At 45.8% G+C, this 15441-nt stretch overlaps 1 protein-coding gene across 3 annotated transcripts in view; it reads left to right on the top strand.

Annotated features, from left to right (window-relative positions):
• The window catches only part of TTC28 (tetratricopeptide repeat domain 28), a 504341-nt gene that overhangs the window by 306125 nt on the left and 182775 nt on the right, over positions 1-15441 (top strand). For all 3 annotated transcript variants that reach the window (XM_043498375.1, XM_038373837.2, XM_038373838.2), the window contains one exon: positions 12433-12580. In XM_043498375.1, coding sequence (XP_043354310.1) covers positions 12433-12580 — 148 coding nt within the window. The remainder of the gene's footprint in view (positions 1-12432; positions 12581-15441) is intronic.

Raw genomic sequence — 15441 nt, 5'->3', positions numbered from 1 at the left:
TGCTGCTTTGTTGTTCATCCCAATTGTTTGCTTTAAGCAAAACAAAAATCTTAAGTTTCCCAACAGTAGGACTGGTTCCGCTGCTGTAACTGTTCATGTTGCTTAAAAAATTGATTTGTTTTTCTTTATGTTGGCTCTTGCTTGTTATATTTAAACTATTTCTCCAGTAAATCTCATTCCAATCAAGAGAATCTTTTTACAAGGACGTCCTGGCAAATGAAAACAGTGCAGCATGCTCTGAAATTCAGGCCCCTGGTTTTATAATGTAACCTATTGCTCATTCTGCTGTGTGAATGACTCACATTGAAAACTAGAAGACTCACCTACCATTCAGATTAGAAGCAGTCAGAACTATTGATTTTTATCTTCAATTAGAGATGTTAGCTGTTAGTTTATTGTTTAGCAACCAATATTTGTTCTTCTATATTCTTGTCCTGCTAGCCACACATGTATAGTAGCTATTTCCATCAAAATCAGCATATTTTAAAATAAGAGACTCAGAAGAAATACGTGAAAGGGAATTGCTAATAATCAAATTAAACTGTTAGAATTATTCACTCATTCTAAAGGGAGCTGGTTGCAATCCCTATATTTAGGTTGCTTAACGCCTTTCATTATAAAAGATTTTTTTTATCACTCTCCCTTTTTAAAAAAAAAAAAAAGTTCTCATATCCCCACTGTTTGCAACAGGCCTTTTTTATCTGGTAGAGCAGAAGTGCTTTGGCGAAGCAAGTTACTTTTCTTTGTCCCATGAAATTCCATTCAGTTTTAGCTGAGTTATCAGCTGTTAAAAACCAGAGCTGGTCCAGCCTCCACTTCTGGAGCCAGCACACAGGCCCAGCACCGGGGCTCATCCCACCCTCTCTCCGGGGGCAGCAGTTCTCCACCTTCCGCGGGAGAGAGAGAGAACTGGGCTAGATTTCCACCCCAAACACCATTTGGACCGATTCGCATGGTGTCAGCAGCCCTTCGCCACCCTTTTCTCTTGCTTGCAGCCAATGTTGTTAGTCCGTTAGCTCAAGTGAAAGCAGCCTGTGCCTCAGTGTTGGAAGTTCAAGGTTCAACCCCTGATGATGATGCATGATTTGGGGAGATGGGATGTTCCACATAATAGGTTTCAGAGTAGCAGCCGTGTTAGTCTGTATCCGCAAAAAGTAAAGGAGAAATTGTGGCACCTTAGAGACTAACAAATGTATTTGAGCATAAGCTTTCGTGAGCAACAGCTCGCTTCATCGCATTCAGTGGAAAATAAGGGTTGGTCTTTATCCTTTTCAAAAACACACACTCACCCCACACCACCACCACCACCGAAAAACTCCACCTTCTAGGACGCTACATTAAAAATGCACATTAAAAGAACACTATTTAGGTGGCAAAGTCAAGCACTTGAAAGTTAGGAAGTGCCAGATTTATAGCTGTCTGTGCAATGTTAATTCTGTCCCTGGTGCATATATCTTATAATAGTCTTTAATTACACAAAGAATTAAGATTGCCCAGTCAACCCTAAAATCTAGCATTTCCGAACTTTCAAGTGCTTGACTTTGCAACCTAAATAACATTCTTTTAACAAAATGTCTATGTATGTAATTAAAAGTATAAATAAGTAAAAGTAAAATGGTTAATGCATAGCACTTGTTTTTGCCTCTGATTAAGGACCAAAGCCAGGCATGTTGAAATGCACAGTTTGTTTTTGGGTTTTAGAATACATTCTGCTTCTCCATCTCAGTTCATTGTGGCACCTGCAGTGTGCATGTGTGACTTGCTGGAGTTTGTGATCAGAATGTAGAGATGTAGGATGTCTCGCAGCTGTTGTACACGTCATTATATCTCAGGTTTCAGAGTAGCAGCCGTGTTAGTCTGTATTCGCAAAAAGAAAAGGAGTACTTGTGGCACCTTAGAGACTAACAAATTTATTTTAATTTAATTTATTTTATTTAAGCTTATGCTCTAATAAATTTGTTAGTCTCTAAGGTGCCACAAGTACTCCTTTTCTTTTTATCATTATATCTGTTGTTCAGGATACTTTGGAAAAAAGTCAGCCCAGTTGGTCTTGAATATTAATGGACTCAGCTGCGACCTGGTGAAAGTGATTTGACTTTTACCAGAGAAATTGCAAACGTATCTAGTGTGTCTTCTGTGTTTACTTCAGTGAACTCATGTTTTTGGAAATAATCGTACTCCTTGCATGATATGCCAATAAAAATGGGGTTAGTATATCAGCTAATGACATGTCCAGTCTGTATCTTTAGTTGTGTGGAGCTTCTAAAACTGGTTTCCATTACCAGCACAGCATCTCCTGAAAGGAGATTTGACTTGTTAATGGAGTTTCAGTTCTATATAGACAACTGAGCTCTTCTCAGCCTGTTAGTAAAGCAGCATATTACCCTCTGTCACTGCTTCTTCTTTAGAACTATGTCCATGATGCTCTAGGAAAGCATTGCCAGTTGGTTGTTTCACTGATTAATGAGCGCTTCTCTTTCCTCTGGGCAGGCATTAAGGAGCAAGCTGCAGGTGACCTCCAGCATCACGCTGGAGGAAGAGGCGATATTAGGGAAATATGTGCAAATTGTCAGGAGATGATCAGTTGACTCCAGGGTAAGAAATGCGCAGGGGAGGAGGAGGAGAGAACTTGTTCAATTAATCATTACCCCAAGCTGTGAGGAGGTTATGTGCAGTGCTGAAATAAACCTCTTCGTTCCAAACACAGAAGAAAATGGGCGAATGGTTTATGCTCCAATTGGCCTATTTAGTTACAGTGACAGTTGTGTAAATAGTGTGACAAACCCAACGGGGAAGTCGAGCCTCTGGTGTTGGGCCTGTAAGGCCTGAGTGAGCATCCTGTCTTGAACAAAACCTCCCTCTTTGTCTGTGAGGACTGTCAGCTTGGGTGAGCTGGAGCTGTGGTCATGTCTCTGTGCCTCAGCTCCTCCACCTGGGCGGCCTCACAGGGATATTTGGAGACTTTGTTCAGCACACACTGTTGCTAAAGCACTTCAAGGTCTTGTCTGAGGGGAAGCTCTAGAAAGAGGCAATGTTCAACTATTAAATATTTCATTGTTTTCTTACGGTTAAAATACAGTACTGTCTGTAGGAATCTCTGCAGGGCTGGGGGCAGAATCATCCCTACCCCAAAAAGATATGATGGAAGTAGAGGGATTCAGAGATGAGAGACAAGGATTAGGGTCAGGTCTGGCCTTAGGGAAAATAGCACCCTGGGCAAACTTGCATTTTGGTGCCCCTGGCCCTGTGGGCTCCCTGGGCTCCCCACCCTCCCTTCACCCTAATCCCTGCACTGTGCCCGTTTTACCCCTATGCCTGCTCCCCCTCCTGTGTCCCTAATCCCTACACTCCCTTCACTCCTAACCTCTATCCCCTCCTGTACCTTAACCTCTACACTGTGCCCCCTGCACCCCCAATCCCTGCATCTTCCTCCTGTGTCCCTAACCCCTACACTGCCCCCTTCACCCCAATCCCTGAACCTTCCTTCTGAATCCCTACACGGTGCCCTCTTCACCCCCAATCCTTGCACCTTCCTCCTGCGTCCCTAACCGCTACACTACCCCCTTCACCCCCAATCCCTGAACCTTCCTCCTGCATCCTGAACCCCTACACTGTGCCCCTGCACCCCCAATCCCTGAACCTTCCTCCTGCATCCTGAACCCCTACACTGTGCCCCTGCACCCCCATCCCTGCACCTTCCTCCTGCGTCCCTAACCCCTACACTACCCCCTTCACCCCCAATCCCTGAACCTTTCTCCTGCATCCTGAACCCCTACACAGTGCTCTCTTGACCCCTAATCCCTGCATCCCCTTCAGCCTAATTCCTGCACTCCCTTCACCCCTAATCTCTGCACCTTTCTCCTGCATCCCTAACACCTACACTGTGTCCCCTTCGCCCCATCTCCTCTGTTCCCCTCCTGTGCCCCTAAGCCCTGCACTGTGCATGCCCCCTTTACCCCAATCCCTGCACCCCCTTCACTCCTACCCTCCACACTTCCCTCCCGTACTCCAACTCCTGCACTGTGCCCCTTCACCCCAGTCCCTGCCCCCTCCTGCACCCCAACCACAGCACTGTCCCCCCTTTGCCCTAACCCCTGCATCCCCCTCTTGCACCCATGTGGGAAAACTGACCTGGATGCACGAAGCAGCTTCATTGCTGCTTGCTCCGCTCCCCCCTTGGACTGCTGCTCCTCTGCCCCGCGCACCTCTAGGGAGCTCTTGGGGGGAGCAAGGAGCAATGTCAGGGCTCCCTGCATCTAGGTCACTTTCCCTGCCTGGGCTGCCTAAGGAGCGGGCGGGAGAGCAGCAGCTCCTGAGGCCTCAGCCCAGCCCAGCCCAGGTGGGGAAAGTGACCTGGATTCAGGGAGCCCTGGTGTGTGTGTTGGGGGGACTGTGTGACTGTGTGTGTGTGTGCGCATGTGATAGAGAGAGGGAGTGTGTGTGTGCCTGAGTGAGTGTAGGAGCACGCTGTCTCTTTAGGAAAGCCTTCAGGGTCAGGAGCCTGAAGGTGTGTTCAAACACAAGCAGTTGCTGACAGCTCCTGGACCCAGAGAAGCAGCAGCACATACAGATTCCCCCTGTCCCATCACCTCAGCTCAGTGGAGACCAGGTACATAGGCAGAGGGGAGGGGGACACCCCGTTCATCAGCCTCCATACCCCCCGCACAACAGACAGGAGGACGCTCCCAGTCCGTAGCAGCGTGGCCAGGGGCGGCTCCGGGGAGAAACGGAGGGGGAAGGGACAGGAGCAGTAGCGGCTGCAGAGGGCAGTGGAACAGGGGGAGGCACCCTTGCTCTGGAGGAGTCACCTAGCTGGTCCTCCAACTGCCCCACTGCAGCTCCGGTCCCTCCACCCTCTCCAGACACTTCCGCTTGCCTTCCTGCTGCCTCCGTCAGCCCAGATGGCTCTCGGCAGGTCAGCAGGGAATCAGGCAAACCCTGCCACCCAGACTGCCCACCCCAAAGGCCGGTCCTAATTAAGGCCATGAAAAAATCCTCAAGTGAAGAGAGGTTGAAAAGATTGGGAACGGATACCACAGAGATGAATAAAAGGGAACATGATAAATGCATATGAGCCAGTTAATGGAAGAGAGAAGGGAGACCAGGTTCTGGTATTCACCCTGCCTCTCAGCACAAGATCAAGGACTCAATCAATGACATTGAAAGGTGGCAGATAAAAAACATGCAATGCACAATTAGTCTATGGAACTCACTGCCACAGGATATCATTGAGGCCAAGAATTTAGCAGGATTGAAAAAAGAATTGGCATTTATGTGGGTAAGAAAAAGGTCCAGCATTTTAATGATAAAAATAACAACACATGAGTTTTGGAAATAATTTAAACCCTCCTTGTTCAGGCCATGAGCCATCCTCTGACTATTGAAGATTAGGAGGAAGCTTTCACAGGGGATAGATTACCCCACATTTGTCTATGGCAGGTTCTTGTACTGTCATATGAAGCGTCTGGTTCTGGCCACTGTTTGGGATGGGATATTGGATTGGATTGACCTCTCGTCTGATCCAGTGTGACGTCTTCTATGTTCCTAGAAAATCTGGTGCAGAGCTTGGCAGCAGGAGCAGTATTACACCCATGGTTGGGACCAGCCGGGCCACAGCTCAGAGAACACCTGCAGTTTGTCCACTCACTCATTCTTTTGTAGCATTTCATTCTGTTGCTGTTTTAAGCTAGGTGGAAGGAATCAATAGGATTTCCACCTGGATCACTGGTAAATAAAAGCATCATATTTGTAGTAATGAAGAGAGCATGCTTGTGCTCGTCACATAATCTAACAAAAATGTGTCATTTACAAAGAAATGAGAAGTTTCTCTCCAGCTTGAGGACTGGAAAATAACCCCTTGTCTCATTTCTTCAGCTGTGACTACTGGCTCCTTGCTTTTCCCTTCCCTTTCTTCTCCCAAAATGTGATTCATCCTATGTCGTGTTTGCAGATTTTCCCTCAATGTGGTGCCTTCATTCTAGCCCTGAAATAACTTCTGAACGTGTCTGCTTAGGGAAGAAGTAGAAGATGCCAAATGCTCCATGTGGAATGGGTGCTGTATGAGCTAGGGACTGCTGAGGGAGGCGGGTTATAGTGAGTAATCTAGCCAGAAAACTGTTCTGAAATGATGATGTATAAGGTTTTTGTTTCTGGGCTCTGAGTGCTGTTGGCACTAACATTAAGTGGCTTCCAAAAGGACTTCTAGGAAAAAGCTCTTTCTAGGCAGGACAAGGTGGGATTACTTTCATAATGGATGGTTTGAATCACACTCCATTGCTTGTAACACTTGGGCTCACCCTACTTTATTCTGTTGTCCACACTTGCTGTGTTATATCTCATTTGGGCCATGAGGCCCTCCTGGCCCTCTCATTGAGTGCTCCTGGACTGCTGTGTAAACATAAATAGCAGAATGGAGGTGCAGCTTCTTAACAGCCTAATTTCCCGCTACTGTGGCAGCTCCGGAAGTGCTCTTGGAGGGGGCCACTGAGGAGCATAGTGTGGGACACTCTCCTTTCTTCTAGTTGCTCTTGGAACACTCTGGGCAGCTTAGTCCTTCTCTCTTGAGGCCACGGTTCCTTACTTCCTTGACACTGGCCATCCCGTTTTCGGTTGGACTTCTAGGTGAGAATTGGGAGTTATTGAGACTTCATCCGTCTGGTTCATCCCATTGCATTCCCCATTGTTTCCCTCCCTGGGACACGTGAACAATGGCTGCCACACCTACAGTTGGACAGTAGCCAGGAGTTGGTTCGCTGAGATAGGGTTACTTACATTCAACTGTGTGACGAGTCTGTCTGTGTGTGTGAGATCCCATGCATTCTGCACCATCTGGTTCCCTTCCAGGTGTCAAATCATGGTAAACAAGAAGTGGGGCAGAGGTGGAATGCCTGGGGGTCGATGAGGCCTAATTTAGCTGTAGTGCTGTGGCTGGCAGCATGTTTGCTAGGGCATATGCAGGCATTTACTGAGTCCATTGTCCTGAGGGTGGATACAGCTATAGGATTCTGGCTCACAATTCAGTACGAGTCAAGTGAGTCTATTCAGACCTGGGCTGGCAGGCTCCTTCTTTATCAAACACACACAGCATTCTGTTCCCCAACTTATAACTGAGTTCCTCAGCCCACACACACTACAAACACTTCAGTGGACAAGAGTTTCCAGGACAGCTGTCTAACCATACTATTCTGCTAAGCTCCGTTAAACAATCTGCCCTTCCCTTGTACAGCCTCTCCCGCCCCTGCTGATAGGGTTTCTGTGTAAACAGAAACCATTTTCTTGGTCCCTTCACTCATGCAGCAAGGTCACAGTCCAGTTGGTGTGACACAGCCACACTGGCTTACAAGATGTGTCTGGCTACTGTGCCCATTCAGAGCCAAACTGCCCAGGAGTAATCTCTTGCATGGTCTTTCTGTCATCAAGCTATACAGAAGGGAAACTGAGGCTGTGTCCACACTATGGAATCTATGCTGGTATAACGCCATACTGTAGATGTAGCCTACAGTGACATAACAGGTTTTTCCATTGGTGTAGGAATGCCACCTCCCTGAACAACAGTAGCTACATCAACAGAAGCATTCTACTGTTAACATAAATGCATCTGTGCTGCGGATTAGGTCAGCATAGCAGTGTTGGTTAGAGGTGTGTTTTTTCCCTCACCCTTGACTGACATAGAATCATAGAAGAGACCTCCGGAGATCATCTAGTCCAACGCCCTGCTCAAAACAAGACCAACCCCAACTAAATCATCCCAGCCAGGGCTTTTGTCAAGCTGGGCCTTAATAACCTCCAAGGATAGAGATTCCACCACCTCCCTAGGTAACCCATTCCAGTGCTTCACCACCCTCCTAGTGAAATAGTTTTTCCTAATATCCAGCCTAGACTTTCCCCACTGCAACTTCAGACCATCCAGAGCTCCATCCCCACTGGAACCCCCCCCTTCAGGTGGTTGAAGACGGCTATCAAATCCCCCCTCGCTCTTCTCTTCTGCAGACTAAATAAGCCTAGTTCCCTCAGCCTCCCCTTGTAAGTCATGTTCCCCAGCCCCCTAAACATTTTCGTTGCCCTGCTGGACACAGTACTCTAGGTGTGGCCTCACCGGTGCCAAATAGAGGAGAATAGTCAATTCCCTTGATCTGCTGGCAGTGGTCCTACTAATAAAGCCCAATATGTTGTTGGCCTTCTTGGCAACAAGGGCACACAGTTGGCTCATATCCAGCTTCTCGTCCACTGTAACCCCCAGGTCCTTTTCTGCAGAACTGCTGCCCAGCCACTCAGTCCCCAGCCTGTAGCGGTGCATGGGATTCTTCCTTCCTAAGTGCAGAATTCTGCACTTGTCCTTGTTGAACCTCATCAGATTACTTTTGTCCCAGTCCTCCAATTTGTCTAGGTCACTCTGGACCCTATCCCTACTCTCCAGCGTATCTATCTCTTCCCGCAGCTTAGTGTCATCTGCGAACTTGCTGAGGGTGCAATCCATCCCATCATCCAGATTATTAATGAAGATGTTGGGAAAAAATGGCCCCAGGACTGACCTCGAGGGCACTCCGCTTGATACCGGCTGCCAACTAGACATCAAGCCGTTGATCACTACCCAGTGAGTCCAATGATCTAGCCAGCTTTCTATCCACCTCATAGTCCATTCATCCAATCCATACTACTTTAACTAGCTGGCAAGAATACTGTGGGAGACTGTATCAAAAGCTTTGCTAAAGTCAAGATATATCACATCCACAGAGCCAGTTATCTCATCACAGAGGGCAATCAGGCATGACTTGCCCTAAGTGAATCCATGTTGACTGTTCCTGATCACCTTCCTCTCCTCCAAGTGCTTCAAAATGGATTCCTTGAGGACCTGCTCCATGATTTTTCCAGGGTCTGAGGTGAGGCTCATCGGTCTGTAGTTCCCCAGATTATCCTTCTTCCCTTTTTTTAAAGATGGGCACATAACCATGTCAACTTAATTTTTAGGTGTAGACCAAGCGTAAATGAGAGTGTGGGAAACAGAGACCCCAAAGTGTGCATCATGCTTCAGAAGACAGTGCTTTGAGACCACACAGTGGGTAGCCACTGCGTGCCACACACTTATCTATTTAGGGGACACCATCATAGGTCCTAATCACATCAGCCATACTATCAGAGGCTTGTTCATCTGCACATCTACCAATGTGATATATGACATCATGTGCCAGCAATGTCCCTCTGCCATGTACATTGATCAAACTGGACAGTCTCTATGTAAAAGAATAAACGGACACAAATCGGACGTCAAGAATTGTAGCATTCAAAAACCAGTTGGAGAACACTTCAATCTCTCCGGTCACATGATTACAGACCTGAGAGTGGCTATCCTTCAACAAAAAAAACTTCAAAAACAAACTCCAGCGAGAGACTGCTGAATTAGAATTATTTTGCAGACTGGATACAATTAACTTAGGCTTGAATAGAGACTGGAAGTGGATGGGTCATTACATAAAGTAAAACTATTTCCCCATGGTATTTCTCCCCCTACTGTTCCTCAGACGTTCTTGTTAACTGCTGGAAATGGCCCACCTTGATTATCACCACAAAAGGTTTTCCTCCTTTCCCCCCCTCCTTCCTGCTGGTAATAGCTCATCTTAAGTGATCACTCTCCTTACAGTTTTCAGAGTAACAGCCGTGTTAGTCTGTATTCGCAAAAAGAAAAGGAGTACTTGTGGCACCTTAGAGACTAACAAATTTAGACAAACCTTCAGTCCTTTCGGTATGATGTCCATCTGTTTGCATTTGGAGAGGAAGATGATGTCTGTCTGTAACTGTACGAGTTTTTGTTATTCTCTTTGTTAGTCTCTAAGGTGTTAGTCTCTAAGGTGCCACAAGTACTCCTTTTCTTTTCTCCTTACAGTGTGTATGATAAAACCCATTGTTTCATGTTCTCTGTGTGTGTATATAAATCTCCCCACTGTATTTTCCACCGAATGCATCCGATGAACTGAGCTGTGGCTCACGAAAGCTTATGCTCAAATAAATGTGTTGGTCTCTAAGGTGCCACAAGTACTCCTTTTCTTTTTTGCGAATACAGACTAACACGGCTGCTACTCTGAAACTTGTTCCTGGGGTTTCTCTTTGATTTAAATCATCATGCCTGTAATCTAATTAACACGGAATTGGGTTTCCAGTACAGTTGCCTGTTTGGTTCAATAAGAACACATTTGTACTAAAGGTTAATTAAATTAATTTTGCCTCCATCTATTTCATTTAAAATTATAGAACCAATCAATGCTTGCTAATGGAAAAGAGATTAAATATTTATGTCTATAAATTTCCCATGTAATTTTTTATTTTTCTTAATCTTTACTTCCATTGGCTGGGTTCTGAAGGTGTGTGAAAGCCCTAATGAAAAGTCCGTTTTGGATATTAATTGCAGATTTATCCAGTTTAAGTAAAAAAGACTTCCACATGTGTCTACTTAATGTACCTTGAATACAGGATTAGTTTCTATTACAAATGGGAAGGAAAAACAGCCGGGGCCTGCCCATGAGCGCAGGGAGAGCCTGCCGCTGAAGGCCCTCAAGAGCCAAAGACAAGAATGGAGCTGATAGGGCACAATCCTGTTCTTACAGCAGTTGTAGTCTTTTTAAGAGAGTTTTCTCTTACCATAACTGTGCTTGCTTTAGAGTAGCAGCCATGTTAGTCTGTATCCACAAAAAGAAAAGGAGGACTTGTGGCATCTTAGAGACTATCAAATTTATTTGAGCATAAGCTTTCGTGAGCTACAGCTCACTTCATCGGATGCATGTGCTTGCTTTGCTTAACTTCCTCCAGAGACTCGGCAGTACAGTGACTGTGGCAGAGCTTGCAGCAAGGAGATTTTTACTGGAGAGCACAATAAAGGGTTATCCATGAACAGCAAAGCTTTTGTAAAAACTAGTTGAAGTTCCTGAATTATTAACACAATCAGCGTGCAGACATAAATGTTACAAATATGCTTTCATTTTATAAGTGAATGTTAGACAGCAGAGTCTTTGTTCCCATACTCACCAGCTCCCAAGCACAGAACTTCATGTTTTCTCTGGGAGAGGCACTGACATTGCTGCCCTTTGTTAAGGCAGGTTTCTCCTGCTGCTGTGTGTGTCCGTGATCTTAGCACTACTGGCTGGGAAAGTTCAGAACCTGGAATTGCCAGTGGGAACTATTTGCAGTTGCACCTTGATGCAGTTGTTGGTTTGGGATTGCAAATGAGTGGTGAGGGGGTGTTGGATTTATTTTAAAAGCATTGCAACTTCCCTTGGACGTCAGTGAGACAGAGGTGTGTTAGCTGTGACTCTTCTGCTGTAGCCTCTGAGGAGACTTGCAGAAAATGTGAAATGGAAAAAGTAAAGCAAAATGTCTGTAAACATATTAAAAATGAAGAGTATCTGTGTTCAGCAGGGGGAAGTACCTGTCAGAGTTAGTATTCCAAGTGCAATCAGATACAGTCTCTGCTGCCTGCTCAACCCACTTCTACCAAACATCTGCATAATGCAGTAGTCACTGTATCAGAGGGGTAGCCATGTTAGTCTGTGTCCACAAAAACAATGAGGAAGTGGGTTTTTTACCCACGGAAGCTTATGCCCAAATAAATCTGTTAGTCTTTAAGGTGCCACCGTACTCCTTGTTGTTTTTGTAGTCACTGTAGTTCACCCAGAAGGTCAGCAGATTCCAGTGCTACTAGGCTGGGTGAGGAGTAGGAGGGTGAATTCCAGAGTCAGTTACTCAATGAATCTGAATACAGAATCATTCTCTGAGCACTGATGAATGAAAATTACAAAATATAATTAGCGATGAGAGCTGATATGTCACTGGTGGTGATGGAGGCAAGGGAAGTGAACACAGGGCATGCCTCCTGAACTCTACTGAGTGCGATGGTGGAGGAGGTAGGCTGTATGTGCATACAGAGGGAAGGAGAAGTTTCTGAAGGAGAGGATGCTCCGGGAAGTGATTTTATTGCAATTGTGTCTTGGAGATTTTTGGTTTCTGTTAATACAAAGTTCTTGTTTGGTGGTGAAGCTCAGGTCTTGTTGGCAGGAGTGAGAGATGAGGAGCTCCACTCATAAGCTTTGCAAGCCAGATTAAAAAGATTAAAAAGAAATGAGCAGCCATTTGGGGAGGAGGGGGAGCCAATTCTGAGGGAAAACCTTTATTTTAAATTATTGTAACTTTGGCTTTAGACTCCAGAGCAGCATGTGAGAATTGTCAGTATGGGCTGGGCGAGCCTTTTCTCAGCTCTGTGGGGATTCGGGAACCAAACTACAGCTTTAGAATTGCCAGTATTGACCTGACCTGAAAATGCTTTAGGGAAACCTGAGCATGTTCTTTCAGCCCCTATATTCCCCAGCACTAGCTCCCTGATCATGTATGTTTGGGCTCTGGGATCACATCAGTTCAATAACTCGCCTCTTTCTTTTGGGCTTGCAGGCGTACTTCCGACAGGGTGTTGCCCTTCAGTACCTTGGACGCCATGCAGACGCACTGGCAGCATTTGCATCTGGGCTGGCTCAGGATCCCAAGAGTCTGCAGCTTCTTGTTGGGATGGTGGAAGCCGCCATGAAATCTCCCATGCGAGGTAAGCAAAGCCATCAGTGTCCAAGGCACTGCAGTTATGCTGGCTGCAAGCATGAATGGACAGCAGTGCTAAAGGATCAGCATTTCTGAGGAAGGTAGGAAGCTGATTTCAGTTGGAAACTGATGCTGAGTCAGCACTTGAGGCAGGAGGAAATCTATGTAAGTGATGGAGGGGCAGATTATAGGCATTTTACATCTTCCATTGGGTCACCTGCTTCTGCACGCTCTAAGAGGGGAAACCAAACTAGATGAGCTTCTTGTCTGATTCAGTGGGGCAGGGAGGTGGGGATGTTGGAAAGAGGGGCTTTGGCCTTGTCTGGTGAGGCAGGGATACTGGAATAGGTGTGGCCTGATCTAGAACAGCAGTTCTTGTGTTCCTGTGAAGTCCAGCTGTGCTACTTGGGAGTTAATGCATGGCTAACATCTCTGAAAAGGCTGAACTGGCCACCCAGAACTGGTATTCTCCCGTCAGGGGAACACATGCATTCCCATCTATTAGAGGTCAAACACCTTATCCCTTGTGAAATTCTTCCTTTCCACAGACAAGCATGCTAATGTTTCACTCGTAGTACATAGTTCATTCGTAGTACAACTGCAATAGATCACAGCCTTCCTGGAACTGTTTCAGTGCAAGGGCAGACTGGAAATGCAGGCTTTGCAGCAGCACTGGCTCTGTTGACCCTCCCAGTGTGATCCCACAATACCGTGGTACCTGTGTGCCCCTTGAGCTCTGCAAGAGTTCTGGGACTTAGGTAAACAGCTTTTTGAAATCCAAGGCTTGTGGTAGCCAGCTCCGCAGAAGCTTTTGCTCATTTTTCAAGTCTCTCAGAACAAAGCCCCAGAAGAGGCAGATGACCAGACTGCTAATTCACTTTTGTCCTTGACAAGTATGGAAATGGCTTGGCGCATGTGATGCTTTCAGCCCCCATGGTGTCTTGCCTCCTCTGTATATAACATCTCCACTTCCAGGGGTGGGGATTTCACTCTCCTGAAGGGGAACTCCCTCACTAAACTGTTTCTAATCAGTTTTGTTGCAAACACTTTGCTCGAGTGGTCTAATGCCATTTCCCAGTGGGGAGCATGGAGCGGATCAGCTCTGACTCTTGGCAGACGCTGCTGGGAGCTTTGGAACTTAGGGCCAACCAGAGCTGAAATATGAAAAAAATATTGCAGTTTCCCTTTCACAGTGTTTTCTTATAGTCTTCCAAAATGAATTAATTTGGAGTTTTTTCTATATAGCAAATACCTTATGAGGATAATTTCAACTATTCCATCCTGTGGTGTTGCTGCTGCCTAGAATGTTGCCATAAATATGACATCAGGTTCATCCTTCTTTTTTCTTTTTAGTAATTTGTTTTGATAAGTGAGACAATCTGCTTCATGCCTCAGTATTAGCCGTGAGCTTCTTCTGTCTGTATGGTGCACACCGTGCTCTCATCAGGCTGCAGCGCCTATACATGCCTCAGAGTTAGGAGACTCTACAGCTCTTCATCATTTTGTAGCTCTTTTGTGAACTGCCTCCAACCTGTAAATATCATTGTGGGGTTGAAGTGCCCGGAAAGGAGCACATACCATATTCTAGGAGCAATCACACTGCAGAGAGACTATCCCCTCCCTGTTCCAGGGCGTGAGCTTCTGTGTCAGCAGCCCAAAGCTGCAACAGCCTTTCTTGCTGTCTTATTGTATTGCAATTTCATGTCTTTGTTGCTGTCCAGTCTGATCTCTAGGTCTCTCAGCATTATTGCTCTCCATGTGTCTCCCTTCCACTGACTATTTTTGCCTCATTAGTATTAATTATTGTTATGCTAATGTTCAGAAGTCCCGCTCAGGATGTGACCCCATTTGTGCTGGCATACATACCAGGGTATGGTCCCTACCCCACAGAGTTTACCTTTCAGAGAGACAAATAACCACAGTGGGTTGGAGGGGAGGGAAATAAATACCCATAGAGCTGCACGCACACACCTCTGTTTTTGTCATTGTTCCTGTGGTAATAAATAACCAAAGTGCCGATTACCCCAACCATCCCTGGAGCTCTCAGTGATTTCTTATGGGCTTCGCTGCAGAGGTGGGTCTTGCAGAGGGAGCTGAAGGAATGACTAGTAGGCTTTTGGCAAGATGAACCTGATTTTCCCAAGCTGAATCTCACTTTGTTAACCTGACTGCATTTCTAACCCTTTTAGGCCCTGTTACATGAAATCTCCCTGCTCACAGGTGTTCAGAACCTCCCAGTTTATGTTCATTAGTGTGTCATTTAATCCCCACCTCCCCTTCACATCCTTAACATCATTAAAGAAGATCAAGCCAAGCACAGATCCTTTCTGTATCCTTCTGGACATGTCCCCCAAACTTCGTACAATGCCTTTATTATTATTTACTGGTTATAGTTCTCCAGCAGTTGTTCAGTCCATGTAAATGTACTTATACAAGCTACTTTTTGCTAGTTTTTCAGATAAGATCTTGTGACCTGGAATATCCACAGAGGTAACATTTACTTCACTCCCTTCATCCACTCTGATAATTTGGTCACCGAAAGGCGATGTAATTTGGGTGACATGATGTGTTCTTGTAACTCCACAGCACTGTATATTGGTCATGGTGTTGTTATCCCTACAGAGTTACAGTTTTCTCCTTTCATAGGTAATTCTATTATTGTACGAGAGATGGGAGTTACAGTCAGACTTACGGGGATAGTAATTGCTAGGATTTCTTTCCTTCGGAGTTCAGCGAAGAGCAACAAAAAGCAAAGGAGCTGGAAGCATTGAGTAACTTCTGAGGAAAGATTAAAAGTTAAATCTCTTTAGCTTGGCTCACTACAGGGGATGTGGAACTTAAGTTTGCAGTACAGATAGCTGAGGCCAA

The sequence above is a fragment of the Dermochelys coriacea genome, chromosome 15 (assembly GCF_009764565.3).
Source record: "Dermochelys coriacea isolate rDerCor1 chromosome 15, rDerCor1.pri.v4, whole genome shotgun sequence".
NCBI classification, from domain to species: Eukaryota; Metazoa; Chordata; order Testudines; family Dermochelyidae; genus Dermochelys; species Dermochelys coriacea.
The sequence above is the reverse complement of the archived record's forward strand: the minus strand, read 5'-3'. Positions and strand labels throughout refer to the sequence as shown.